This window comes from Botryllus schlosseri, chromosome 2, assembly GCF_051294905.1.
Source record: "Botryllus schlosseri isolate E-star chromosome 2, Bs_hap1, whole genome shotgun sequence".
NCBI lineage: Eukaryota > Metazoa > Chordata > Ascidiacea > Stolidobranchia > Styelidae > Botryllus > Botryllus schlosseri.
Window position 1 is genome coordinate 7,908,908 of NC_137237.1, and position 27,579 is coordinate 7,936,486.

General features: G+C 41.8%; 3 protein-coding genes across 4 annotated transcripts; 1 reads left to right on the plus strand and 2 right to left on the minus strand.

The window, feature by feature from the left end:
- Nucleotides 1–3,925: 3,925 nt before the first annotated feature.
- On the plus strand, nt 3,926–6,034 carry LOC145433248 (N-acetyltransferase 9-like protein). Its single transcript, XM_080310288.1, has 2 exons — nt 3,926–4,724; nt 5,416–6,034. The coding sequence occupies exons 1-2, from the start codon at nt 4,493–4,495 to the stop codon at nt 5,826–5,828; spliced, it is 645 nt and encodes a 214-aa protein (XP_080166414.1). The 5' UTR covers nt 3,926–4,492; the 3' UTR covers nt 5,829–6,034.
- A 386-nt stretch (nt 6,035–6,420) lies between these two features.
- On the minus strand, nt 6,421–24,341 carry LOC145433246 (ATP-dependent RNA helicase A protein-like). 2 transcript variants are annotated; one of them, XM_080310285.1, is made up of 30 exons: nt 24,200–24,341; nt 24,002–24,142; nt 23,373–23,500; nt 23,187–23,301; nt 22,982–23,130; nt 21,088–21,134; nt 20,886–21,022; nt 20,369–20,623; nt 20,227–20,304; nt 19,548–19,667; nt 19,136–19,253; nt 18,982–19,077; nt 18,833–18,915; nt 17,717–17,873; nt 16,674–16,795; nt 14,837–14,957; nt 14,672–14,764; nt 13,945–14,039; nt 13,288–13,361; nt 13,076–13,228; nt 12,551–12,656; nt 11,941–12,107; nt 11,526–11,687; nt 10,188–10,302; nt 9,912–10,043; nt 9,065–9,172; nt 8,336–8,451; nt 7,549–7,755; nt 6,761–6,824; nt 6,421–6,696 (listed from the first exon to the last, which is right to left on the minus strand). In XM_080310285.1, exons 1-30 carry the CDS (start codon nt 24,308–24,310, stop codon nt 6,529–6,531), a joined length of 3,738 nt encoding a protein of 1,245 aa, XP_080166411.1. In that variant the 5' UTR covers nt 24,311–24,341; the 3' UTR covers nt 6,421–6,528. The 2 variants fall into 2 exon arrangements, with proteins under 2 accessions (XP_080166411.1, XP_080166412.1); XM_080310286.1 differs by lacking the exons at nt 23,187–23,301; nt 23,373–23,500; nt 24,002–24,142; nt 24,200–24,341 and adding an exon at nt 21,727–21,763 and having other exon boundaries at nt 22,982–23,042.
- A 4-nt stretch (nt 24,342–24,345) lies between these two features.
- LOC145433247 (putative ATP-dependent RNA helicase DDX41) lies at nt 24,346–27,535 on the minus strand. Its single transcript, XM_080310287.1, has one exon. The coding sequence runs from the start codon at nt 27,178–27,180 to the stop codon at nt 25,309–25,311; it is 1,872 nt and encodes a 623-aa protein (XP_080166413.1). The 5' UTR covers nt 27,181–27,535; the 3' UTR covers nt 24,346–25,308.
- Nucleotides 27,536–27,579: the final 44 nt, after the last annotated feature.

A 27,579-nucleotide genomic window follows, 5' to 3' on the forward strand; every position in this document is an offset into this window, starting at 1 on the left:
CCATATTATAGGCTTACCATATTTCGGAAATCTAAAAAGAGGACACTTTTTCAGAAATTTGCAACTTGCAAAACCGGAGTGGAATTCCCAAAAACCGGTGAATTTTTCCCACTTTGCGATCGGTTGACTAAAAAAAAGGTCATCTTTTCCGCTCAGAGCTCAAAATACCGTTTTTCTCTCCACATTGCCAGGTGGATGACTAAAAAAAAAATACCCGCCGGAGCGTCACTTCTGTGCTAATTTGCGGCATATCACTCGCGATTTGTTCTAAATCTGACCTAAATTTTCAAAAAAGAGGACAAAATCTCAAAAAAGAGGACAAAAGGGCGTCCTCCGAGGACACTTTTAAAAAAGTCAAAAAAGAGGACAAATCCTTTTAAAAGAGGACGTATGGTAAGCCTACCATATTATAACCAACATACACGATTCTAAGTCGCGCGCAGCGCGGATAAAATTATCATGCAGCATAAATCTGCCCAGAAATAATATTGTTTATGCTTATTTGCAACAAAATTATGAGCTCACTTCAAGCCTTCAAAATTCCGGACATTTAGGCATATTTTAGAAATTCCTCCCGGACGCAGTTTGAACAGTGAAATTCCGGACATGTCCGGGAAATTCTGGGCGTATGGCAACCCTATAAAAGACCCCCCAATAAGATGAAAAATCGATGGTCTTGAGCCATTCTGGGGATCATACACCCGCAGACATAATGTTGATTTCGTGGAATATCTATGTCAGAGGCGGGCAACTTCTCCGGTCGGCGGGCCTGATATTAGCTAAATGAAGTAGGCCTACTTTGCGAGCAGGATTACAGAATCGATACATTAATCGCGTGGTTTTCCACCCATGCAAGGAATAAAATCGCTTTAACCTTAAAGCATAGAGACCAAAACAGTATTGAATGAATTTATTAACCTAATGTAGGCGTACTTCAATAGCTGTTGAAGTTAATCAGACATCTGCGTTAGGGCTCTTCAAAAACGACTTTTTTTTCTCAAATCGTACTGGCTAATTGATAAAATTGTTAGGTTACCTAATTTAAGCCTACACACAAAATTTGGTTCAATTCCAGCCGGTAACCGCTTTGCTACAGGAGAAGAGAGTTTCTATTTATTGTATAAAAATAAATAATAAAAAATTTGAAAATTTTCTGTTCACCCCATGAAAGTGTTAGGCTGTCTTCACCAAATTTGGTTCAATTCCAACCAGTGGAAGCGGAGTTATTGCCATCGAAAAATGTGGATTTTAATAAAATAGTATTTACGGTGACCGATTCTTTGTTTATTTATTATAGTTGTGCTCACCGTAAATACTATTTTATTCAAATCAAAATTTTTCGACAGCAATAACTCCACTTCCACTGGCTCTTTTTCTCTTGAGCTACTCTCTCGTTTCGCCAGACAGCATTTTTGCGTCCCAATGCCAATCTCGATAACAATGAAAAATTCGAGGCTGATTGTGGGAGTTCCAGGGACACGAGCGGAATAAAATTTATATTTTCGTAATCAGTGCAGAGTCAGCTTTCGATTGATACCCGTTTTACCAAATTTAATGCTCGGCAAGCCGGTCAACAATGACCGTCAAAATACCTGTAGCCAAATGGAAATTGTGACGTGATACAATTTCACTGAGGCGTGAGATTTGCTTTTGTCGACACCATATAGGACACATTGGGACGCAGCAATGGTCTCTGGCTCTTTTTCTGTCTCGTTTCGCCAGACAGCATTGTTACGTCCTGAGGTACTCTCTCGTTTCGCCAGACAGCATTGTTGCGTCCCAATGCCAATCTCCATAACAATGAAAAATTCGAGGCTGATTGTGGGAGTTCCAGGGCTACGAGCGGAATAAAATTTATATTTTCGTAATCAGTGAAGAGTCAGCTTTCGATTGATACCCGTTTTACCAAATTTAATGCTCGGCAAGCCGGTCAACAATGACCGTCAAAATACCTGTAGCCAAATGGAAATTGTGACGTGATACAATTTCACTGAGGCGTGAGATTTGCTTTTGTCGACACCATATAGGACACATTGGGACGCAACAATGGTCTCTGGCTCTTTTTCTCTCTCGTTTCGCCAGACAGCATTGTTACGTCCTGAGGTACTCTCTCGTTTCGCCAGACAGCATTGTTGCGTCCCAATGCCAATCTCCATAACAATGAAAAATTCGAGGCTGATTGTGGGAGTTCCAGGGCTACGAGCGGAATAAAATTTATATTTTCGTATTCAGTGGAGAGTCAGCTTTCGATTGATACCCGTTTTACCAAATTTAATGCTCGGCAAGCCGGTCAAAAATGACCGTCAAATTGCCTGTAGCCAAATTGAAATTGTGACGTAATACAATTTCACTGAGGCGTGAGATTTGCTTGTGTCGACACCATATAGGACACTATGGTTTCAGCTAACAGTTTTCCATGCCAACATTCTAATGATAGATGAAAATTTTATGCCTCGATGATTCCACCAGCAACATTGAAAAGCTGGTTTGTCATCAAGTCAGGTGCTGCCACTGAGGGCTGAGCTATATTAACAGTTCAAACAAATGATATTTGGTGCAGCCGAGAGAGTCTAGCCTAGTTAGAGTATGTTGGAAATTACAGAAGCGATAAAGTGATGCGAAGATGTATTCTCTCGAGTCCTAACCATTATCAGTCAGTCATAGTTCGGCAATGTACATATGCAGCCTACTGTACTTGTACAAGTGACATCGGTGACTCTGCTCTGCTCAGACTTTGCGAACTTTCGCGAGAAACTTATTTTTCATCGATTACCAGAGAACCCGGACCTTATAGAACCCGGCCCTACAAACTCGGCCCTCGGAAAACCCGGCCCTCGACAAACTCGAAATTTTGTATATCGAGCACGCGTGGTCTACTTGTTGTGGTCTACTTGTTGTGGTATTCATGGTGTTTTTCGACTACTCTGGACCTCGGTGAATGCGGCCCTCGAACAATTTTGAATTAAAAATGCATTAAATGTGATATGATTCTCAGGTAGGGAACAATCACGTGCCGTGGTAGATCTCACAGTGCGAGAGCCTGATATCGAAGAATCTGCCACGCATGCTACCGGTTCACCATGATTGGTCGCCAGGGAACTCGGCACTTGGAGTTTGATGCCGCAGCTTTGCAGCATGTGGCCTAATATCCCACCCCGGCAACCCTAATATCCCACCCCCTGCAACCCTAATATCCCACCCCCGGCAACCCTAATATCCCACCCCGGCAACCCTAATATCCCACCCCCTGCAACCCTAATATCCCACCCCGGCAACCCTAATATCCCACCGCGGCAACCCTAATATCCCACCTCCGGCAACCCTAATATCCCACCCCGGCAACCCTAATATCCCACCTCCGGCAACCCTAATGTCCCACTCCCCGAACCATAATGTCTCCTTTCCCAACTACCCTACCCAACCCTAACACCCCACCTCAACCTACAGTTTCAATAACGAGCAGACCACGCGTGGTTGATATGTGAGCAATAACAATCGTTGGGATATATTTTTCATCTGAACAATTCACACACAATGTACAATGCGATAAGACCCAATGCGATGTCATGAACAGATACGAGTATGTCGAACGTCGCACGTCCGCCCCTCGCCAAGTCAATTCAACACTGAGCCGACCACGCAAGCGTGATAACGTGATCTGATCACTCCGTGACTGCGTGAACTACGCATGCCCTGACCTTAAAAGATTGACAAATCAGTTGATAATAACATTATTAGTTTAATAATTCATATTAATACTTGTGAATACACTTAATTTCAAAATTTCCCGAAAGCGGAATTCACCGAGGGCCGGGTTCTCCGAGGGCCGAATTTGTAGGGCCGGGTTCTCCAAGGTCCGGGCTCTCCGACAACCTTTTCATCACTTTTGAATTGGGCTTTTGGAAATAGTGCATACAGCAGCAGGATCTCACTACCAGTAATTCGGAAAACCTTAATAAAATGTGAAGAATGTTCGGTTTACACAATTTTGATAGGGTCAAAGTCTAAATCTCCAACACAGGACTGAGGAAACTTTGACCGCCCCCAAAATCATTCGGCACACGCCACACCATATTAAATCTGAAAGAAAAGTACATTCACAATGATTCAAAAAGTGTGTGGTACATTTTCCAACATAATTTATTCACAAATTTATATCCTTATCAAATTTTCCTTGAAACATTCACTGATTGCAGAATATAACAGCTTTTACACACTCGCATTATGTGTCGGGTGTTGTGGCCAATATATTCATACGGGATAATTTTTCGGTAGGGTTTTCATTTATAAAATTCACAGTGTTCACTGTTGTGGACTGCAATATCAATTAGTTATGGCATTGCTATTAGCATATGATTATGATATCTGTAATTAGTAATAAGCATTTGCGAAAATTATCATTATTTGTGTTTGATCAGATTTTGAAGATACCGAACATCCCTTCATTATTAACCCTGACTGCTATTTTGATTAATTTGTATAACGGCTTGGCATGAGACTTAATGAAGACACAGTCATAGTCGGGCAACTAGTTCTGCTTTTGCCATACAAAAGAAATCATGTCAAAAAGTACCATTCCTGGATGCAATGTCCTGAAATACAGGAGTCGACAGCCTCGGAACCTCTCACCCTTGAGCAAGAGTATGCCATGCAGAGATCGTGGAGGGAAGACAATGACAAGCTCACATTCATCGTAATCGACAAATCTCGGTGGGATACTTTCGGTATGTATGTTATGATAAACCATGACCGTGGACAGCTAGAAAATTGTCAACATTTTCAAATTAGACTAGAATCACCAGTACTGAATTCTTGGAGATTGGATTAAGTTCAGTTCGCATCAAATTAAATCAGAGCATCAAGCAGACATTTTCAGGAAAACCAAAAATTTGATTAGAACTAAAACTAGAATATAGAACTTTTTCACAAATCAGATTGGAATATCTAGTTGTCCAAGTCTGTGAATATCCTCCATTCTTTGTTTCATAATGCCAATATACGAAAAGGACAGCACAGACAATGACACAATATTTAACTGCATAATACAGACAGTCCATGCACAAAATGCGAATCTGCATATTAAAGTTTTTATCCATGATTCAAGACCCTCATTTTTCTTGTATCTTCAAATGTGCCAAGAGCGTGTAAATTAGTTATTCAAAAAAAAAAAATCGCACTCGTGATACTCAACTCGCATTTGAGTACCGGTGCTAGAATTTTTGTGCCCAGCCCAGCTTTTAATATCTGAAGAATTGCAGTTATGAAAATCTGTGAACACTCATTCCGTACCATTCATCATTACTCACAGAAATACCTCAGTTGAACCTCGGTTGATTTTTAATGCTATCGAAAAAATTCTTGGTGACTAACCAAATCATGTTGTGAATCGCTGCATACCGGTATGTAATTTTGCAGATTGCAGCACTGCTGATACTGAAACAGCTATCAAAAGGGAAGAGGCATGCATGGTGGGTGACGTCAATCTCTTCATCAACGATGAAACAAGCAAAGAAACGGCCGAAATAGAAATTATGATCGCCGAAGTCAAATCGAGGAGCAGAGGTCTAGCGACAGAATCTCTCCAACTGATGATGGCGTACGCTGTGAAACTTCTAGGAATTTACAAATTCATGGCAAAAATCGGCTGTAAAAACACTCCTAGTATCAATCTTTTCACTCGTAAGTTAGGATACAAAGAGGAATCGCGCAGTGCAGTTTTCGATGAAGTGTGTTTGCTCAGAACAATCGACTCATTTGACAGTGTTGACCTTGGGATATCAGACTTGCATAGCAAGATGTTAGGGTATAACGAATTTAGCTCGAGGTAACATCCCACGTATCACAGGCATTCTAGTCAGCAGCTACAACCGAAACAATCATTGAACTGTGGAAATTTGTGCACTTATGTGGGTTTGTCAATAGTGTTATCACTGTAATCCAGAGCTCTGGGAATGTTTGCCGATTCCATGGAGTGTATATATAGGCTAATTGGTACAATTCTATGGGTTTAACAAAGTTTCTGCAATAGCAGTCATGTGGTGTCAAAGTCGTATTTTACGTACGCGCAATCATGTGGTAACTAGGATGTCGTTTGTTCACGTATACGCAATCCTTGTTGCTGACATTGACATCATATGGTTCATTAAAAGATGTTAAGAAGGCAGGTGTCAAAGATCTCTGGAACCCTGAACATGAGCATCGTGTGCCACTAGGAACTAAAATCACTCTAATGATCAGCTACATAGCAATTATGAACATGATGGCGATTTTATTGTTCTTCATTCATTAAAAAATCAGCGTACATCATTTGCAATTAACGAATAAAATGCCCAATGCTCATGTTATTCCAAGCACTTTACTCAGTCCGAGTCCGGCAGGACCTCTCTACCCATGCTGCAAACACATGTTTCGCTGAAAGAGTATAATTTTACGGCTTCCACTTAGGCCACCTTGTATTTGACGTCCAAGATGTAACCTCAGCAAAATCAGTTTTTCATCTGGGTATTCGATAATCTGTCGTAGTTCGAACTACCAACGCCCTCTCCGTGGACCCTGGTAACCTCGTCCCCCATTGCCTCTGCCACCAAAATCTCCATACCCTCTGCCACGGAAGCCTCCGTAGCCCCGCGGCGCTCCATAGCCACGCGGGGGACCGTCGAATCCACCGTATCCTCTGCCACCACGGTTGTAGCCGCCCTTTTAAGTAACACACCCGATCAGTTGCAAATATATCACTCTTATACTAACAAATCAAACATACCCGGAAGCTTCTGCCTTGACTTCCTCGGAAGTACTTCTGTGGTGGGGCACCGTCCGGGCGAAAACTGAAACCGAAGAAGGTAAATTCTAATATGCCCGATGATGCCGAAACATGAACTTCAAGCTTGGCATTGACTGAGTTATGTAGCTGATTGGCTTGATTCTGTATAGACATTTCATTGTCGCATCATGAAAATGTGGATGATTTGGAACGTTCAAATATGTATGTTTTATCGGCCACAAAGAAAATAATCCCGTTACTAACCACATTGAAAATAATTTCATATTTATTTGAATATTTTTTTATTATTCGAACGTTTTGAATATACTTGTTGCATTGCACTTTGTTAGGATGTTGCAGATTGATTACAACTCTGCAGAAAAGTCGATTCCGTTATAGTGTGTCACTTTGTGCTAGATGTTCTGGATGCTATATTACAAGTGATTTGGGTTTCACTGCTTCCATGGAGGGAAGATAGTATCGAAACTAAAATTATCTTACTGACAAGAGCCATGTAATTTAAATAATCATTCTCTCACTTCTTGATTGCAATCATTACGATTAATACTTGATTAGGACTCGAGAACGTGAATCATTGTACCTAAATCAGATACAGACAACAAGTGTTTTTTTCATTCGCCGCGCTGCTTACAAGTCTTGATTTCAGAACCGAATCCACAGTAGATTAGATCAGGGTTGGAACTTTCGGTGAGATTTGAGCAGTCCAATCGCAGCAATTTGCGGCGTCGTTAGTAGTAGAAAGAATTAGTACAAAGCGCAGTACTCACCTCATCAGCGCGTCTTGTGGGTTGATTTCGCTTCCAGCTGCGCCAGGCCTCGACAATTCTCTCACCACGTTCATCATTTCGGCTTCTGCGGGCGGCGGGCTCGACACCGTTTCGGGCTCGGAAGTCGACCTCACGATGACAGCGTCCAGGGCGCTTCGCAAAGCCACGGCGGCCGCCGCCACCTCCACGGGCATGCGTAAGCTTATCCTAAATTTATCATTTCAATCAGCGACGACAAGATTTGCCAAAAAGCTGCATTGGCCAACGGGACACTGTTTGATAGCCTAACTACCAGATGCAGTCATCTGGGCAGAATAACAAGTAGTGTCAGGGCCCCTTGTGAGATCACCTTGCTTTAGAGTTGAGGTTGGGGGTCGGGTATTTTAAACGGGTTATTTTAAACAATTTGGAAGGTACAAGAAGTACTAGAGTGGTAGTCTCAAAAACCAGTAACATTTGAGGCATTGCATACTACTAGTAGCCGGAGGTGGGGCATCTTTGAAATTGAAAGATGCATCTTCTCAAATAACAAAGGATTACTAATGACACGACTAACAATCCTACTTTTCAAAAAAATATCCAGATACTGGGGCATACTGCGCTAGGTTGTTACGACAATTTCACCAAGTAGAATTGATACAAAAACCTATCCAAATCTGCGTTCTACTTCACGAAAAAGTGAGGCAGAGGCAGGTGTAAGCAGTTCTGCTCCGAAACATTTTATAGTGGAAGTAATCTGAGAACAAATCCACTCGAGTACCACAAGACAAGCTAGCATAGCACCCACCAATCGTCAATTTTGACCATCCCCCCTTGTGCGGAGACTTGACTGGAGCTGTAGATCAGTAGTTGCAGCGGAGTGACCATGGTCATTTGCTTGGCGCTGACGGCGCGGGTTCGAATCTGAATGTACAATCATATTTAGTGTCAGTATCACCAGGCCTTGACCTACAAATACACCAACGATACCAGACATGGTCAGAGTAATTTAGTAAAAGGTTGCCATAACGGTAACTGTCTATTCAATAAAAAGTAGCAATTTCAAAGGCATGTCAAAAGTACTTCAATTATAAGGTAGAAAATAAAGACCTGAAAGTAGATTCGGTCAATGGGTCGCATGCTTTTAGCGGTTAATCGGAGGTGGCCACTTTCCAAACTACAGGTTGCATATTTGCGACTAGCGCAATATGAGACCACAAATAGGTGCATTTTTGAAAATATTCTCAGTTACCACGGCACAGGGACGATTTCCACCAATTGACACGACTATTTTGGCCATCAAAGTAATTCGAGCATATCCCAAAACCACGTTCTACTTCACAAAATTCAAAGCGTAAAAGATTTAGTAGTTTTACCTAAAAACTGTCGAGTGGATGTGTAAATAGCCTAAAAACATGACCACTTCAGTAAGCAGTACGAGTAGGCACAACCTTGAGTAAAAAGTAGAACTTTGTCACTGGCCACCTCTTAATAATACACACAATGCATGAGGTAGCGTGACACGCTGGTACCGTACCTTCTCGCCAAAGACAAAGAACGGCGATGGAAACTTGCAATCTTTGTTGCCAAACGGGCAGTTCACAGACGACTTGTGAATGAGCGCGGCTCGAGATTCGCAGAGTACCTGCAAGTAACAAGGTCACAGCATCACCTTCAATCGAGCACAGCAATCAAAACTGTTGAAAAAACTAAAAAGTGACGACTCTCATTGCTAGACTCGGATCACAGTACTCAACAAGTACCCAAATCTGAATTGAATCTGATTAATTCTAATAATGATTCGAACTGAGTAGGGCGAGATGATTTTTTCAAGCACTAAAATTATACACTCCTTGACAATAGGAGAGTAAATTTATCAACAACAATTGTAGCTTCAATATTATATTTCGCTCTGAAAGGCTTGAAACCTCAATTGGTCATATCTCAGCATATGAAACTTGTAGTACCAATCCACGCACGTTAGTGGAAACGACATATCTATGAAGTCGCGATCAACCCACAGAGTTGTCACAAAGTGCAATGAAATAGGCATGGTCAAAAAAATACCAAATTACCATTGATGTGATGCATAACTGGCATTCTATTCTTTGCGGCCACATCAAAGGTAGATATTAAAACTTTCCACATCATTCATACTGCTTCGTTGCCATATAGAGTGATACTAGACTCCAAGCCTAATACTTCATTCAAAATCCAATCACTCAGGTGACCGATTATGTCCAACCCTATTCAAAACCCATCCTTGCCATTGACCAAAATTCTGGGATTAGACACATGGCCAATGGACATGTATCCTACGATGCATTTCTATAGATGTTTTTATGGAAGGTGACATTCCAGACGAGAGCACAACAATTTCAAACCTTTCGTCTTTCTTTGTGCACGCAGACATTGGGGTAGACGCCGACACATAGCAACGAAATAGCGATATCCAGTTTGTTATCTTCTCCGTTGTAATTGAAGTACTGACGCTCCAGGCACTCTTCCGGAAAGCCCTGAAATTTGCATAGAGTACGTTTGAAACGCATCATTGCCCAGATTCACAGCGTCTTGATGGGTTTGGATATGTCTCGGTAATATACTTCTTGGTTGAGCATAATAACAGACACAATAACACTAGATGACAACCGGATATTGACCTCGTTGATGAGTATGTCTTTCAGTTGATTGCGAGCCTCCGACGTCATTCTCAGCGTGGTCATCGTGAGCTGTTTTCGGTCGCAATAGTCTTTCTCTTGGTCTTCGCCTCTCAAACTAGAATTGAATATTGTCAGTCACGAGTCGCACAGAGTACAAAAAATAAGAAACAGCACACGATATAACAGCGATCCGCGACTGCAGCGCTAGATATGGCATTTTATGCCGGGTAGTGTTCAATATTAAAAAGCAAAGTCTGCTTCAAAGATATTCAATGGTCATTCATAATATTCACAACCACAGTAGTTCAGTGGTTACACGAGTGGCGCCAGCCAGAGGTGGTTGAAGTAGCAGTGATTTCCAAGTCACGTCGAAAATACTATTAGTTTGTTGAAACTGCTTAGAAAATGTATTTGGTTCAACTGTCAACTTGATATAAAGGTTCATCATAGCCAAAGTTGTGTTTTGACTCGCGTCCTAGTCCTAGTTCACTGTTAAGTTTCAGTTCAATCCGGCACAATCCACTTTTTCCAACTCTGCTCGAGTTATATAGAATGGCTCGCATTCATATCTTAGTAAATTTTCCTCAATCCTAACAGTTTCTGACCCTATTTTCCAAGTATTAGGACTGATCGACGAAATACCGTTAATATGGCGACTTCACTATTCTTCGAAGTTACAATGAAACGTCTGTCTTGGCCGTGCTAGTCTCGGGTCATATGACTTGGTTCGAGTCATGCACAATGACTCAAGTACAAGTCGAGTCAATACTGTACAGAAAGTGACTCGAGTCGACTCATTTTACAGATGACTCGAGTCAAGTTGAGTCACCAAAAATTCATGACTAAAGTAAGATAACTAACTAACGTCACAACAAATTGGTGCAATTTCCTAAAATTTTTTCGGGTACCATGAAGCTGCCTCATTTCAACCAGTTGTTATGACGATTTCATTCTGAAACCGTGGCGGAAACAAATCCCAATTCTACATTATACTTAACAAAATCTAAAGTCTAAAAAGCGAATATCTTTGCGTAAAAAAATGTCAACCACTAGAGTCAGTAGAGCAAGTAAGCAAAACCTGCGAGAGCATTCTGAAAAAGAAGTAATTTGTTGATCGTGATTCCGCATAGAGATACTGATCGGCGAAGAAGTACTATGTACTATGTCCTTGAGCGATTCTAGGCAAAACTAGGCCTGGAACACTTCCTTTTTTACTTACTTAACAATTGCTACTTATACTTGAGTAGAAATTTACATCGTTGATTCTACTTCTACTTCTACTTGAGAATGCCAACGATATCACTGATGAAGGAGATAGAAATAGAGCATAGCGTTCACCTGACGCTTTCCCAAGCGTTGAAGCAAGACAGCAACGCGACGTGGTCGGAAAATCTCTCCCCGGCGAAATCGCGATGTTTCCAACTCAACCGCTTTCCGAGCATCTCGAACGGTTCCGGAAAACAGGCCGCCGCCGCTATGATGCACATCGCGTCTCCGACACTGAAAGACAACAAATTCATTACTCCTTTAACCAGCGCAAATGTTATCGAGAGCAGTTTCAAGACTAGATGGGCATATTTTCTGCGGGCGATATTACTCAATTTGAGACAGAGCCGAAAAAAATCCATCAGATACTTAGCTTTCGACTTTGAGAATGATATCAGGAAACAGATTTATCGCGAAAAAATACAACTTTTATCGACATGACCCGGTTGATATTTTGCACCGAAAAACAAGTCCACCCAAAACTCACAAGAAGTTACAACCAAGAACGATCATCTTCCCGAGACGGGGCTCCAAAGGAAGCTTTGCCAAAATCCTGCCAAGCGGCGTGAGCTCGTCGTTCTTATCGAGGGCGTTGATTTCCCTCAAAAGATGTTCCGCTTCGATCACGGCATCGAGAGGTGGTGGTTCCAGGGCCTGCAGAAATCGAGCCATACGTTTTTCTCGCGGAAAAGATTACATAAAAAGGTTGAGGTCAAGCATACTTTTCTATCTCGCTGAGATGTGTTCTCCGTGATCATCACTAAACAATGACCCCAATGAACATGTCAAAATTGACGGTGTTTCACAGGATCATCATCAACTCTGCTTTCAATGATACTCGATACATGCACGTTGGAGAAGCCGAGCTTTTATAGTGGGATAAGGTTTGGGAGTTAGCATTAGGGTATCAAAAAGCAAACAAACATAATAACAACCACTAAGCTAACCTGAACCCAAGTTTCATGGAAAACACAGCTGATGATCAGACGAAAAGCCCGTAACTTTGACATGTTGATAGGGGACACTCATTGGCCCTGGTCATGTGAAACATTTCCCAATGTGGATTAGAAAGTACACTACAGACCCAAAAAGCATACCTTGGAGAGAAATTCGCCAATACTGCCAAGCTGCAGAAGCTTGATGCTGAGAGCAATTTCGTGCAAGGGCGTCCGTAACATTTCCGGGGTGGAATGGGTGTCGAGCCTGAGAATGTATGACAAGTTCTTTTTAAATGCCCGAGTTCAGAGCGAGAATTCGATCCTACTAAAAATCTGGAAGATAACCAAACTCTGTTTTCGATTTCCGCCCAAATTCTCTACGGTCTACGCAAACGCGTAAATCCTGCACTAAAACTACCGTGAAAACCAGATTTATGCAGTTTTCGAATTATCAAGTTACATCGATACCACTCTCAGATTTCAAGCAAACCTGAGTACCGAACATGACCTACGCATTTGATATAAGTTACAATTACATGTCGTAATCAATACGCTGGGCATAGTATGGTATGGCATGGAAAGGGAAATCTCTATAGTCCATGCCCGTTCCACTCGTTCCATACCTACAATAACAGACTATGTGCCCTGTCGACAGGGCAAGATTAGGAATACACATGCACCTACTTTTCGTGACGCGCCCTGCTGCACATGTAGAAACAGAATCCCGGACGCACACGCCCGGCACGACCTTTACGCTGTTCTAGATTGGACTGAGACGCCCACACGGTGGCGTAGTTGGTCATATTGTTGTGAGACGTGAACATCTTCATTTTCACCCTGGCAGAAGACGCGAAAATCGACAAAAATGCCTGTCGTTCTTCGACCCTCAGACTTACTTGCACGAATCGATAACGTAGACAACGTCATTGATGGTGATGCTGGTCTCGGCGATATTCGTCGACAAGATTATCTGTGAATAATCATTGCTAAATCAAGTTACAGGCACAAGGTGTAGCCCGGTTGAAAATTTGGGGGATGGAAATTGTTCGGATGGGCGAGGACTTAGCAACAATGTTCTGACGACAGTGATTCATTGTGACGTAGTTTTTGGCGGCTTTCGTCGCGCTGGCAATTCCACTTCATTTCTTATTTTACCATTTAAATATTCTATTTCAGTATGCGCCAAAGTGTTGTTAGGAATCTCGCATGTTCAGTGATACTGGAACTATACACATGGGGCTTTCAGCTCGAATATGATCATTAGAAATATCTTGCGACTCTTACAGAGCACTTCCCGTTTTCCAATATATTCGATACCCCCGTGGCAACCAGGAAATAAATTTGCATGGAAATGGAGTAGTTGCGACAAGTATACTGACAAGACAGTAATACATGAAGATGAGTAGGTCAGGAAGCCTACACTTCTTTTTTATCTCATCGAAAATCGTTCACCCTGCGGTAACAATACTGATTTCAAAGTATTTCCGTTGTCTGCTGCGCCAAAAATCAAGCAGTCATAAAGCACCACTTGGAAAACATACATTTCAACGTACCTTGGTAACTCCGTCTGGAACCGGTTGAAAGACTTTATGCTGGTCCTCCCTCGGTATTTGCGAATGCAGCGGCAATATCCTGTATTTCGGACCGCCTGACAAAAATCAAGTCAAGTCGTATGCTTGGCGAAATACATTGCGGCGTTGCGAGTCGAGATGGGGCCTGTAATCTCAGTGCTCGAAATAAAATGTCTCTTACGAATCAACTCGAATCATCACAATTGATACTAGATCCTTGCACCCAGACTTGACAACAAGAAAATTTTCAGTTCTTCTAAACTAGATTAGAATTGATATTATAGCTATAAAGTTTTTTCTAAATTATATTAGAACTATAGCTACACAGTATTTTTGAAATTAGACAAGAGTTATAGCTACATGGATTTTCCTAACTAGGATCAGAATTGAAATTACTGAATTCCCAAAAACTTGGAAAGTTCAGTCCATAGCAAATCAGAGTTCATCCTCATGCAGCAATCATGGTCGTTACTACGATACAATATATATAGTTTACAATTCTTCTGTAGCATTTTCAGGAAGACCAGTAATTAGGCTAGAATTAAAAATAGAGCGTAGAAACATTCCGCCAATTTGACTAGAACCGATTAGACGTTTCAATTAGACGTTTATCAAGTTGTCTAAGCCTGCACCCAACCTTTCTTATTACAGTATCTAAAATCATACATATCGCCACCATCTCAATTCAATCTCGCGAACCAGATCTCACCGAAAACAGGATGCCCTTCCAAATGCTTCATGAGAAGGAAGATCAAATTCCATCCCGGCAAAAACACCAGCACAGCTCCGGGCACGTTGAGGCCTGCGACGCAACGCGCACAAATTCACAACCGCGCAAAGCACGCCTGTGTGCCTGTGTTCACGTCATGTTTACCTGCTATGTACTTGAGCAGAGCCTCCAACAGATCGAAACTCAGCTCTTTCTCGTTGAGCATGGAGAGCGCGTGCCGCGTCGCTTCCGAATACTTCCCGCTCACGCAGAGGTTCATGTTCTCCTAGAAAATCGGGACGGGATACACAGTAAAGACTTGGGCGTGTGGATAAATCTATTTCTATAATTGGACTAATTAGAGCGAAACACAGGTAATATACCCTAATCTAATTTGTGAAATGTTTCTATGCTCTAATTTCAATTCTAATATAATTTCTGGCTGTCCTGAAAATGCTAGAAGAGAACTGTATAGTGCGAAACGAACCAGGCTTGCTGCACAGACATTTGCCGTCCTCGTGGATTCGATACAAGCTGAACTTGCAATTAACAAGTTTTCGCGAATTCGGTAATTCTAATCTAATTTCGAAGAAGTCGTGTAGCTATTATGCTAATTGTGGTCTCATCAGAAAGAAACTGTGTAGTTATAATTGCGTTTCTAGTTTGATTTGGAAAAATTTAGCAGTTCTATTTCTGATCAATTTGGAAAAAGCTGTGTAGTCATAATTCCAATTGTAGTCTAATTAGAAAGAAAATGTGTAGCAGTGGCGTAGGCAGGGGGTGTTTCGGGTGTCCAAACAACCCCGTTTCCAAGCTTGAATATCCCCCCTCCCCCCCGCCTTTCGAATTCCAAGTCTAGTGCGAATATGTCTTGGCATAATCGCTCATTTGTAGTTGATACATGGTGAACGTTTCGACTGAACGATCAATGCCAAGATACCCTTTTTCGCCGATTCTTCTCCCGTCTGTGAGAACGAGAGTGCTGTGGCTATCATGTTACAACACTGCAGGGGATCTCTCCATTTCGCATTTCAAATAAGTTGGCGTTTTACAAATCAAATGACTAATGTGGAGTCTATTCGATACATGAATGTATTTGATACCATGATTCAGTTGTGTGACGTAACGTCTGCCTTTTAGTTCTGCTATGGTGTCTCATGTCGTGCTTTCACATACTCAGCCAAAAACAATCAGACGCATCAGAGGAAAAATTAGGTTGCCCAGCGATTAGCTATGTAGCATATAACAGTTCTATAAATGCTTAACGTAATGTGATAATAACGAGAAGATATAGTCCTAGACAATTCGCATTCCTCACTTTCAAGCCGTTATCCCATTGAGGAATACTTTTTCGATTACAAGCCTGAGCCTAAGCCACACTTTACCAGAGGTTTTACCATCCCAACACTACATTATTTCAGCTAACGATAACATGTTGTATCAAATCTCATGGCGGATAATTTGAATTTGTGAATCTGGTTCTGGTACAATATCAAGTCACGGCCGCTACTCATTTGAACGCAAAATTATAAGGTTTCCGCCTGATTGAAATATGATCTGAGCGCGTGTGCTGCCAATGTCATAACTAGCTATCAGTAATCAGAGGCGTACCCACGAAGAGACGTATTCGGGATGCTATCGATCGCGGTGTGTGGCATTGGCGCTACATTTCAATATATCAGGGCTATGTTAACATGAGTGACGTTATCTGACTCTTGTGGTAGTATCATTTGTGCATATAATTGGCCCGATAAATCCAGTATAATTTAGAACATCCTCTGTTTCCTAACATCCCCCTTTTCTTTAGAACACCGCACTTTAATCTCAACTAGCTACGCGACTGCTGTGTAGTTATAATATAATTTCCAGTCTAATTTGAAAAAACTGTGCAGCTATAATTCTAATTCTAATCTAATTTGGAAACGCTGAAAATTTCCTAGTTGGCCTAGTCTGATACGGTGACAAACCAATGCGGCAGAACGAGGATAAAAAGGACAATTACCTCGTCGTCAACTCCAATTCCATCTTCGTCATCGTCATTGTTTTTACGATCTTTGCGCTTTTTGGCCGTCACGGGCGGAGGTATGAAGCCCAGCATTTGGACGCAATCTTCCAGGAAATATTCTGCACAAAACCGAAGGAACTGGAGACTTAATAAAACATAATAATATTTAATAATGATATAATAATTGATAGCAGTGCTGTTCTATCGGAAGTGCAACAATTTGTCAAAGGTGTACTACCGCTATTGGATGTACATGTACAGGGCTGCACCACTCACCAGATACAGAGAGTACGACATCATGCAACTTGTAGTCGATGATGACCCTTTTTTAGACGTCACAACGCTAGTGAGGGCGAGATATTAGGACTGGGTGAGAATGTAGATTATTTTTTATTTCTGTTAGTCAATAGTCATCAGCACCGGGGTGTATAACTTTTATGTTAACGTTAATGGGGTATACCATTCCGAGAAAGGTTTGAGAATTTTGACAGCACTGATTTGGAGCGTTGAATATATAGCAATACGCGGGGGCTATTAAAATATAAAAAGTCAAAAACATGCATAAAAGACTGGATACATAGTTGTTATCAAATAATTAGCACTACTGTAGTTGGAATGCAAGCATAAGTAAAACCATTTTGATTTTACGCATGAAGCAGGTTGCGGTTTTACCGGAAAGCAATGTCAAAGTGTAATAGACTCTTTCCGTTACATCAATTTCGGCATAACAATGGATGGTGTTTGTTTGAATCTCAAACCCAGAACAGGAGCAGGACTTATATTAATTCCGCTCATATCTCCAGCGCGTGCATAAAAATAATATATGGTCGGCGGCATTCGGTGCTCATATACCAAGTGCCGTACCGGTATATCGTAATTCACTCTCATATTCAGTGAAACATTTAATTTTGAATTTATTGGTAGAAAACTGACGCACCGCTTTCATAACTGGTAATCACCCTAGCGCCGTCAACTGCGATCACCAAAATGTAGCTAAAAGTCAACGAAACTGCTAGCCGTATCACCGAAAAATACCTCACCCTGCACGGGATGCGTACGTCCGTGAACCTCCACCACCGGGCAGTTGTTGAAATACTGCGAGAAGATGGTCGTGTCGATGGTGGCGGACATGAGAACGATGCGGATCCCGGAATACGTGGCGACAATGTCACGGAGCACGACCAACAGAAAGTCGCTCTGACACAAATAAATCAGAGACAATTTACCACAAGCCATCAAGTATAAGCAGTACTACTCGGACAGAAGTAAAAGTAATATTACAAGTAGAAGTGTCAAAAAGTAGAAAAGGTCTAAAAAGTAGGCCTGCTCTAGTAACTAGTTTCAAAACGTTGATTTGTTCCAGAGTACACTTTTGTCAGATAAGAATCGGAGGTGACTACAAGGAAGGAAGGACGTAGTTTATTTTTGTCGTTGATGTTTTTGCGGCATATACACCGACTCATGATACACATACACACGATCTGCGCATATGCATACCATGAGTGCATGATGTGCATATGCTGCTGGACAAGGAAGTGCAGATATAGCCTTTACGGCTTTCTAAGTCATGCACCACATCTCCATGCTATCCCAGTAATGCATGAGCGCCGAGCAGGGAAGCCATGGATACCAGTGTTACTAATCAGGTCATTGGTTTGACCCGGCCTGGAATCGAACCCACGACCTACCGATCAAGAAGCCGGACGCTCAACCATTACGCAATCTAAACAGTAAGATGTAGCTTTGCGACTAACGCAGGATGACTATTGACACAAAAACCAAGCACAATTTTTGACAATATCTTCAGTGTTACAGGGGTCAAATGATGCAGGCTTGTCCTACAACCACTTTCTATTTTCAGAATTCAAATCGTAAATAGCAAATAGTTTTGGCCTTAAAAATGTTCAAGTAGCAGTCAAAGCATACAAAAAATACTCCCAAAAAGTAGTACTTTATTACTGACCACCTCGGCGAATAACGTAATCGTTTTAAAACAAGACCCTCTGGAAGGTAGAGAACTTCTATATACAATTGAATTGAAATTAACCAGAATATTTTCGGCCGACACTTGTCCCGGGTAATCGTCAACTATTAGTAGAGAATTGGAAGGAACATTGCATGTCAACAATCGTATCAAGACAATAAAGTTAGCTCACATTCATATCTCTCTCGTGTATCTCGTCGACGACGACATGCGAAACACCTCGCAGACCCGCAGTTAGCTTGCGCAAAAGCACACCTAAACGAATCCGCAATGAAACATTCACAAACATTCATTCTATAAAAGCACTGCCGGAAAACCCACCAACAGTGCAGAAAAGTATGCCGGCGTGAGGTCTGGGCAGCACCGAATCGAATCTAACGCTGTACCCGACGCTCTGCCCTAGTTCCTCTCCACGTTCTGAAAAAGGGTACCGGCAGTCAGCACCATAAAAATCGGAAAGCGCGGTCATAACTACCTACTGCCACCCGCTCCGCCACAGATACGGCGCTGATACGTCTTGGCTGGGTCACGATGATGTTACAATCGGACGCGTGCCCGGACGACACCATGTCTTCGAGGATATATTGAGGAACCTAGAAAGAATTGATATTTTCAGCTAGATAGGTGCCACCGATGAACAGTTTAGGCCAGTGGTAAAATTTCATAATAAATTTTCAGACCTCCACAAAGTTACTAAATGTAAGGACAACAAATGTACGTAACTCGAAAGCAAATATTGAAAGCTTCAATTCGATCAGAAATTTGCTGCTCCAACTCTTCAACTTCCATCTCGCGATTGACGAATAAAATCAATGGATTTGGCATGCGGTTGCTATGAACTGGCATTTGAGAAACACTGGTCGAGTAAGAACTGAATTCGTCCGTACCTGAGTCGTTTTCCCGGACCCGGTCTGTCCCCGTACGATTATGACGGCGTTGTCCCTGATCGCTTCCATGAGATGATCTCGGTAGCCGAATATGGGAAGCTGATTCCTTTCTTCTATCATCTGAATAAAACGCGTGATGTTGCATGTGCGGTATGCCGAGGTAAACGACTCTACCCGGGAATTAAATCTGGCGAGTGGCAATTTTAAGTAAAATTGTTGTAAAAGACCTGTTAAATAGACAATGCTACATCATGATGACTGTATATATTTTCAAAAATTTCAGCTATTTCTGGTGTCAATAGAGATTTCGTGTTAGTCGCGAAGTAAAATCGTGCAATTTCGAATGTAGCCAACTCAGAGTACTTTTCAGATTTTCCATTATCTACTTCTACTTGAAGTATTTTCGACAACTCTCCACAAATTGATAACAGGTTACTTCTATTTGTGTAGTAACGCTGACTAGTACATTCAAGAATATGAACATCTATCACCGTAAACGTATTTCAACAAGACAGCGCTAGTTGATCTGATGATCCGCAATGACCCGTCTATCTCCCGAGACAGATGTTGAAATTTCATATCGAGTGAATTAACTAACCCCACTACAACGCATGTCGCTTTCCAACACACTATTCAATCGAATATTACAGAGACCTACATAAAATACAAACCTACATACCTTTTTGATCTGAGGATTATTCTCCAGAGCGTAGTTGTATTCGTTCATCAAATCGTTGCAAATTTGTCCCTGCGTCATCTGCAATTCAATAACATCGCCCACCTTTACTATTTGTATGTTTTCCCCCAAAAAATAGACTCACGTTAGCCAAGGGGCCTTCGTCAATGTTACAGCTCGTCCACGGATTCCAATTAGCCAAGGGCGGCGACCACGGAATGACCCCCGGGCTCGTTTTTCGCGGAGCAGGCTCGAAAAACGCCGTCTTGGACGGGACCAGGTTCACTTGCGCTTCCGGTTCGGTCATGTTGGCTTTGACCGGCTCGATGCCAAGCTCGGACAGAGACGCCAACAACCTATTGACTATTTGAGGATCGACCGAAACGTCATACGGCTCGACCTGTAAAGAATATCACGGTCATTTAATATATATACACATTTTCGCCGAGTCACAAAAATATCTAGCTACACATCTTATACATTGCACAGATTGAACTATGCATCAACAGAGTATTAAAAGAACAAAACCATTAAAGTATGATTTTCACACAAAACAAAAACAGTATGATGTATAGTTATTGCGAATCAGTATGACATTTGTTACTCCCTTTCAGAGATCAGTTTCAAATGCGACTGGACCACTCTGTACGAACAGTTTTCACCTCATCGTTTTGTTTCTTCCGAGTAGCACCGGTGTAGTTCTCAATCACACCCAAGTGAAACAGCTGCCGCACCAAGGACAACGCCGACGATTGGGATGCGTTCTTTTTGTTTGAACCGTGCTCTCTCGCATGAAGAGCTGAATGTAAGAGGCGTAATGCGCTACATTAGAAGAACAGTCCTATCGACAGAAAATCTCCTTACTTTTGCCGAGCTTCTTCACGTAGATCGTCATCTCAGCAATGAAGCTCCTACATTGTAAATTGTCGTTAAAATGGTAAGGGGATAGTTATGATCAGTCTACAACCTAATGCTTGAACCTTACTAGATGTCTACATCGATTGTAGGTAGCCTACCATCAAGCTTCACCATTAATATGGCTACAATCAGTTTCAGACATAGGTGCAGTGGTGAGCATAAGAAAGTAAAAACTTAACATCACATTTGTAATCAAAGTATCCTGAAAATCTCAATATTTTAACCGATAGTAAATTCACTTCTGCGTATAAAAACCTTAAAATCTGAGTGCACCTAATAAGAATTCGGTCAATTAACGTCAACAATCAATAGCATAAATCTGTGGGCAGGGAGTATATGACCAAGTTCAGATATACCAGAAAATACAGTGGTCATTGTTACATTATCACTACAGAATGATAGACAAAATGAAAAGTGAGTGTATGATGTACCAGTAAACACATTCATTGCAATATCCTGTCCCATTCCTCTAGGTTAGTAGGTTGAAGTGTAAATAACCAACCACATATAACCTGCTTTGCAGAGAGTATAATTCCACGGGATGAAGAGAAAAACTCTAGGATTTCGCTACGGCTACAGACTTACCGGTGTCGGATAAATCAGACGCCGCCAGATCAAGGAGCTGAGAAAGAAGGCGACAAATGACCGATCGTGTGAGATATTTTGAGAAATTTCGACCGAATGTGGCTCTCCGAGCATTACTAAGCGTACTGCCCGGCAGCCTTTGAGAAAAGCTGTGCAATCATTTGGACTCTGGTCCCGAAATCCACCGAGGAATTCGTATTTGATTCATTTTCATCCCACACTTTCGTCATATTGCCAACTCTCAGCTCCTTGGCATCTGTGAATGATTTCGACAGAGCGTGCTAGTAAGAATTAAAAACACGAAATTCAAGAAAGTCAGGCAAGAATACATGGGTAGCACTTAGCGATTGAGAAGTACAAGTTACAAATATAGTTGTGCAAAATCGAGTACCTGAGAGCTTCAATTCAGCGTGGGTATTAAAATTAAGTTTGAGTCAAGTATTTGAGTACAACTCATTAAGAGTTGATACCAGTAAGAGTAAGACAGGCTTGAAGTATTCAAATGTGTACTTTTCATGTGGCTACGAAGCAAATAATTACAGTACCCTTAAATATAAATTGTTTCCAATTTGTCGACAGCAATACGTCATAGCGATCGGAGACAAAACAACGGTTCTATCACTATTACTCACAAAAACGTTGTTTCCATGAACGTTGGTAGTTTCATTCTACATGTCTTGAATGATAAGCTATCTCGTATCGAGGTTTCAAGGCGCAGAAGGAAGAAACATCGCAACAAAATTCTCATTGATAAAAATTAAGGGGCGTATAATTCCAGTGCTCGGCTATAGGTACCCGACTCGACTCATTATGCCCAGACCTAGTGATGAATCTGTACGTACACTGATTGAATTTCAAAACCACCATGATAAACTATAGTCCGCAATTCAATCTATGGCTTACTTTCCATTCAAACCCCAATCAGGATTACACCAAACTAAACTTCTTGAAGACTGTGTTCTTGTTGCGTTGAGTAAAGACAACAAGGACATAGATACATCATTCAAGTTACGTCACACAGTGATTCCAAGTCTATAATATTAAATATAGTGTCCAGTTTATAGAGGGATTGGTCGAGTTCAAAATTCACATCCGGAGGAAATTGCCGAAGCAAATCTACCACATAACCCAGGATCTGAGCCAAATCTGAATCCATGAATTGTAATGACATCAATATACCGTTAATTAACCTCGCTGAATGTTGATTGTAAAATATATTCATGCAGTGCATAAATGAGCTATCACGTTGTCGTACTTGTTATGATCCGGACCAACTTGACTGTATTTGTAGTCGGCCGATATCCGTTCCTTCTGGAAAAACTCGTGCAATCTCGACTTTGCGTTGTCGATCGTCCAGTTTCCGTGCAATTTCGAATTCATGTCGACTTCTTCCGAAGCAAACGTCTGAACAAATTTCTCGTAGATAACACGGGCGTAAATTCACAAATCATCAAGCAAACCTCCTCTTCCTCCAGCTTTCGCTTGCGGTCGTAATATTCATGCAAAGCTCCACCCCTTTCTGATGGCCCAGCCCCGACATTGAAACCCCCAAATGCAGGTCCCGGTGGAGGACGGCTGTAGCAGAAAAACGCCAAATAAAAATCAATCGAACCAAATCACCAACATCCATTTATGGCTTCACATACCTATTGTCATTATTTTGGCCAAATTCTTGACTCTCCGGTCGCACAGGAGTAGGTAAGATTCCAGGGACTGTTCCGGTTTCTTCTTTGATTGACACGTAGGCATCTTCCGGCGGGAGTTCTGCGCCACCCTTCGAGATAATCCACAGAATGAGACTACATCAAATCATTAAATAGCATATCCTAGGGGTTGGCTAAGGCTGATTTAATTGCAGCATTACGTAGCTAAGTAAGGATAGTCAGGATAAAGCGAATACAAAATTTTATACATCGTGACATTGATGATATGAAGTAGACTATGAATGCTTTACCTTGGGCTACTGCACAATTGTGAATCAATGAATTTCAGTAGCCTATGATTAATGTGAAACTACCATCGTTTCAGACATTCCTTGAAGACAGATTCGCAATATTGAGCTTACAAATTTTGGAATCTAGCTAGAAATTCCCGGTCTGTCGTTCTTTTCATAAGTCAAATAAATGAACAATATTTTCAATCACTTACGAGTTGATTTTCTACAAGCCATCTGAAGCACCTCACCAACTGACTTCATGGACAACTTTACTAAGCTCGAATTACACATTTTGTCTACTAAGAAAAGTATGCACTATCACAAACTGTAGGAACTCACAGATTTAGACGGAAGCTCAGCATCCTTCATTTTTCCAGTACGCACGAGATAGTAAGCGAAATCCCAAGCCGCGTTAGCCTGGGCATCTTTCTTGTTGGTCGAATTTCCGATCCCGACATACGGAATCGTTTCAACCCGCAACTGCAAACAAGGGTTGATTGAATATTGCGAACCATGATTATGAATATAATCGGTCACCTCGCACTTGAATCGTGGCTTGAACTTGGAACCGCTAGAACCAATGTCATAAACCGGTTGAAGCTTCTGCCTGCCCAGCCAGGCATACAGAAACTGCTTTATCTCAGTCATGATTGTCTTACTATCAAGCTATCATAGCAAACCGACTGGAAATAGTACAAAATGTTCAAACTCGATCATAGATAACATGGCAGAGCAATATGGAGAAAAGATTCAGAGTGAGTTCAATTTTGGCATCAAAAACCTATTATGAGTTACTTGGCTGTACGAATGCCCTAAGCACAATTTTGATGCCATTAGGGGTCACAAAGGTTTTTGACCGAATCATAGGTCAACATCACTAAGAGCAGGCCAACTGACCGCTGTCTATATTGCTGATGAAGTAGATTATTTCTGCTTACAGAATGTGACAATGAAAATCAGTCATCACGGTTACTCGGTGACTGATTTCCAAGACAACTCAAAACTTGCACCAGAAGCGAAGAAGACTGATAAAATAAATAAGTAGACTAGAGCTCAAAGTAATTCATGATATGTGAATCACATTTACTAACCGCAATAGTTGAGAAAACCATGGTAGCAACTATTGTTGAATGGCATAGATTGCATGGAAGTAGAATGCCAAGATCTATGTTTTATCATGGTAAATTGATTGTATATTGACAAATGAATTTGATAATTTCACCAGTCGAATTATGCTAATCCAACAAATAATCACTCTCTACATGACTGAGTTTTAAAAACAGGAAGCAGATGAAGTAGAAATATTATATCAAAGGCGCCTTGCTGGAGTTTAGATGAAAGTACATCATTTCTAGCCGCCTCTAAACATAAATTCATTTATACCCATTTCATATTTCACATACACATCATTTCCCGAATCATTCCAGTCTGCCTTTTTCAGAAATATTTTGTGTTCGTTATCAACTCAAAAAATGTCAATCATTCAAAACTGAGTAAAATCGTTTCCAACATCGAGTAGATATCTCTCTCGTGACTGGGGCTGTACGAATTACGCATACGTTCATCGTATGGTTTGCCGTATGTGCGGTCGACTGTAAGTTTCATGACCGGACACGCTGCTGCTCGCACACAGATGCACCATTTGATCAGTAATCAGCAGCATTGGACGCGAGGTAATCCTGCCGACCCATACTCGATATCTGCTTGGTCCTGACGGCTTCCAGTTTCGGACAGTCCGTAATCCTATGCCCAAGACCGCCACAATAAGCGCACCCTCTCTCTCCGCCCAATTCCAGAAACGACTCGTCCTCAGGTCCGATTTCTTGAAGAAACGCAGGTATCGCTTGTTTCGCCTCGATCAGCAAGGCTTTCAAGTCTAAAAGAAGAGATTCATCACAGGACTTGTTCACAAAAGTCGTCGCCAATCCTGTACGTCCAGAACGCCCGGTACGTCCAATACGGTGGACGTAATTTTCAATATCTTCCGGCATGTCATAGTTGATCACGTGCATAATCGCAGGAAAGTCGAGACCTTTGGAGGCGACGTCTGTAGCTACTAATACATCCTTCTGTTTTTCGCGGAACAAATCTATCGCTTTACTCCTCTCTTCCTGGTCCTTTCCACCGTGGACAGCGGCAGCCTCCACACCTTTTAGTAGAAGATACTCGTGAATATCATCTACATCGTTTTTCTTTTGCGCGAATATTAAAACAGGAGGCGGCGTTTTCTGCAGACAGTCGAGAAGATGCACGACTCGTGCTTCTTCTTTCACATACTCGACTTCTTGCACCACGTCTAAACTCGCAGCCCCAGCTCTGCCGACGTTCACAGTGACCGGTCTGACGAGCGCGGACCTGGCAAAATTCTGAATTTTTTTCGGCATCGTAGCGCTGAAAAGCAGTGTCTGCCTTTGCCCTTTGAAATGGGAAAATATAGTGCGGACATCTTCCTCAAAACCCATATCGATCATACGATCCGCTTCATCCAAACACAAGTACCGACAGACGCCCAAGTTGAAAAGTTTTTTGTCCAAAACGTCCATCAAACGCCCGGGTGTCGCGACCATAATGTGACATCCTCTACGGATAACGTCGATTGTGTTCTTTACCGGCAGTCCGCCGATACAAAGAGCCGTGTTTAACCGCGGAAAACCATCAGCTTCGAGATGACGGCAGAAAAAATCTAGTACTTGCTGCGTTTGACGCGCCAATTCTCTCGACGGGCACACGATAAGACCGTACGGACCTTCGTTAGCGCGGAAAGGTAGTTTTTTCTCTTGTTCTATGCAGAACATTATGATAGGAAGCACGAAAACTAGTGTTTTACCGCTTCCCGTAAACGCGATACCGATCATATCGCGTCCTGATAGTATCACTGGAATTCCTTGAGTTTGAATTGGTGACGGCTGCCGAATCTCTTTCTTTTTCAAGGCCTGCAAAATCGGTTTCGGAAACTTCATATCACGGAAAGACGGTATGGGAGGTGATACATCATCCCCTTCGACGTCGATTCGTAGCTGAAATCTGATTTTATTGTTTATTTCCTCGCTACGTTCGCGAATAAATTTTGGCGCCCGCCAGCCGGTAGTAACAGCTTCTTGATACGTGATGCCTTCTGCAAGTTCCTTCACAGACAGCAGAGCTCTGCCTTCCGTTACGGACTCGAGAATTTTCTGTTCTTCTTTTATTTGAATGTCTTTGGCGTTTTCTTGAATCTCTTCAGCCTTCTTTTTTAGCGTGCTGTGCTGATCCAGCAGGCTGACTTTGGATTGCGGTCCGGGTAATTCGTCCGGTCCTTCAATGTCTTTCTCGTGTTCCGGTTCGCTACCCTGATTGTCGCTACCGTCCTGTTTTGGTGACGCGCCGCCTTTGCTACTTTTTAGCAGTTGCTGAATTCTGGTAAGTTTTTCCTTTCTCCTTTGTTTCAAGGGAACATACGGGACGTAATCATCTTCTTCGCTTTCGGGCTCTTTGGAAGGTGATTCTTTCCTGTAATATCGTTTCCTCGGAGCATCCATTTGTGGGTATTTGTGAAGTCACCCAATCGTCAATTTTAGCGATGCGTTGCCTTTGTCACTGAGAATCTTCAGCTGCGTGTTTTATCTGTGCAAGCTTCGTCCTTCACACAGCATACAAGTAGTTATAACGCAATCGAAATAAAACCTTCTTCAACTTCGGTAATCTTAAATGAAATATAAGGTGGAAGTTGTGTTTGAAACAATCAAACGAATATACCTATACATACATTAGGTATAATTAGCAGAATATACCGATTATAGCTATATAGCGGCAACAGTATTATAGAAAATAATTGGAAAGTAAATGAAGAAGATAAGGTTATATTTGGCCATCCCATCCAATCATCCATAGTGATAGTATACTAGTAAAGTAACACAGACTCTATTGAACTGAATAAA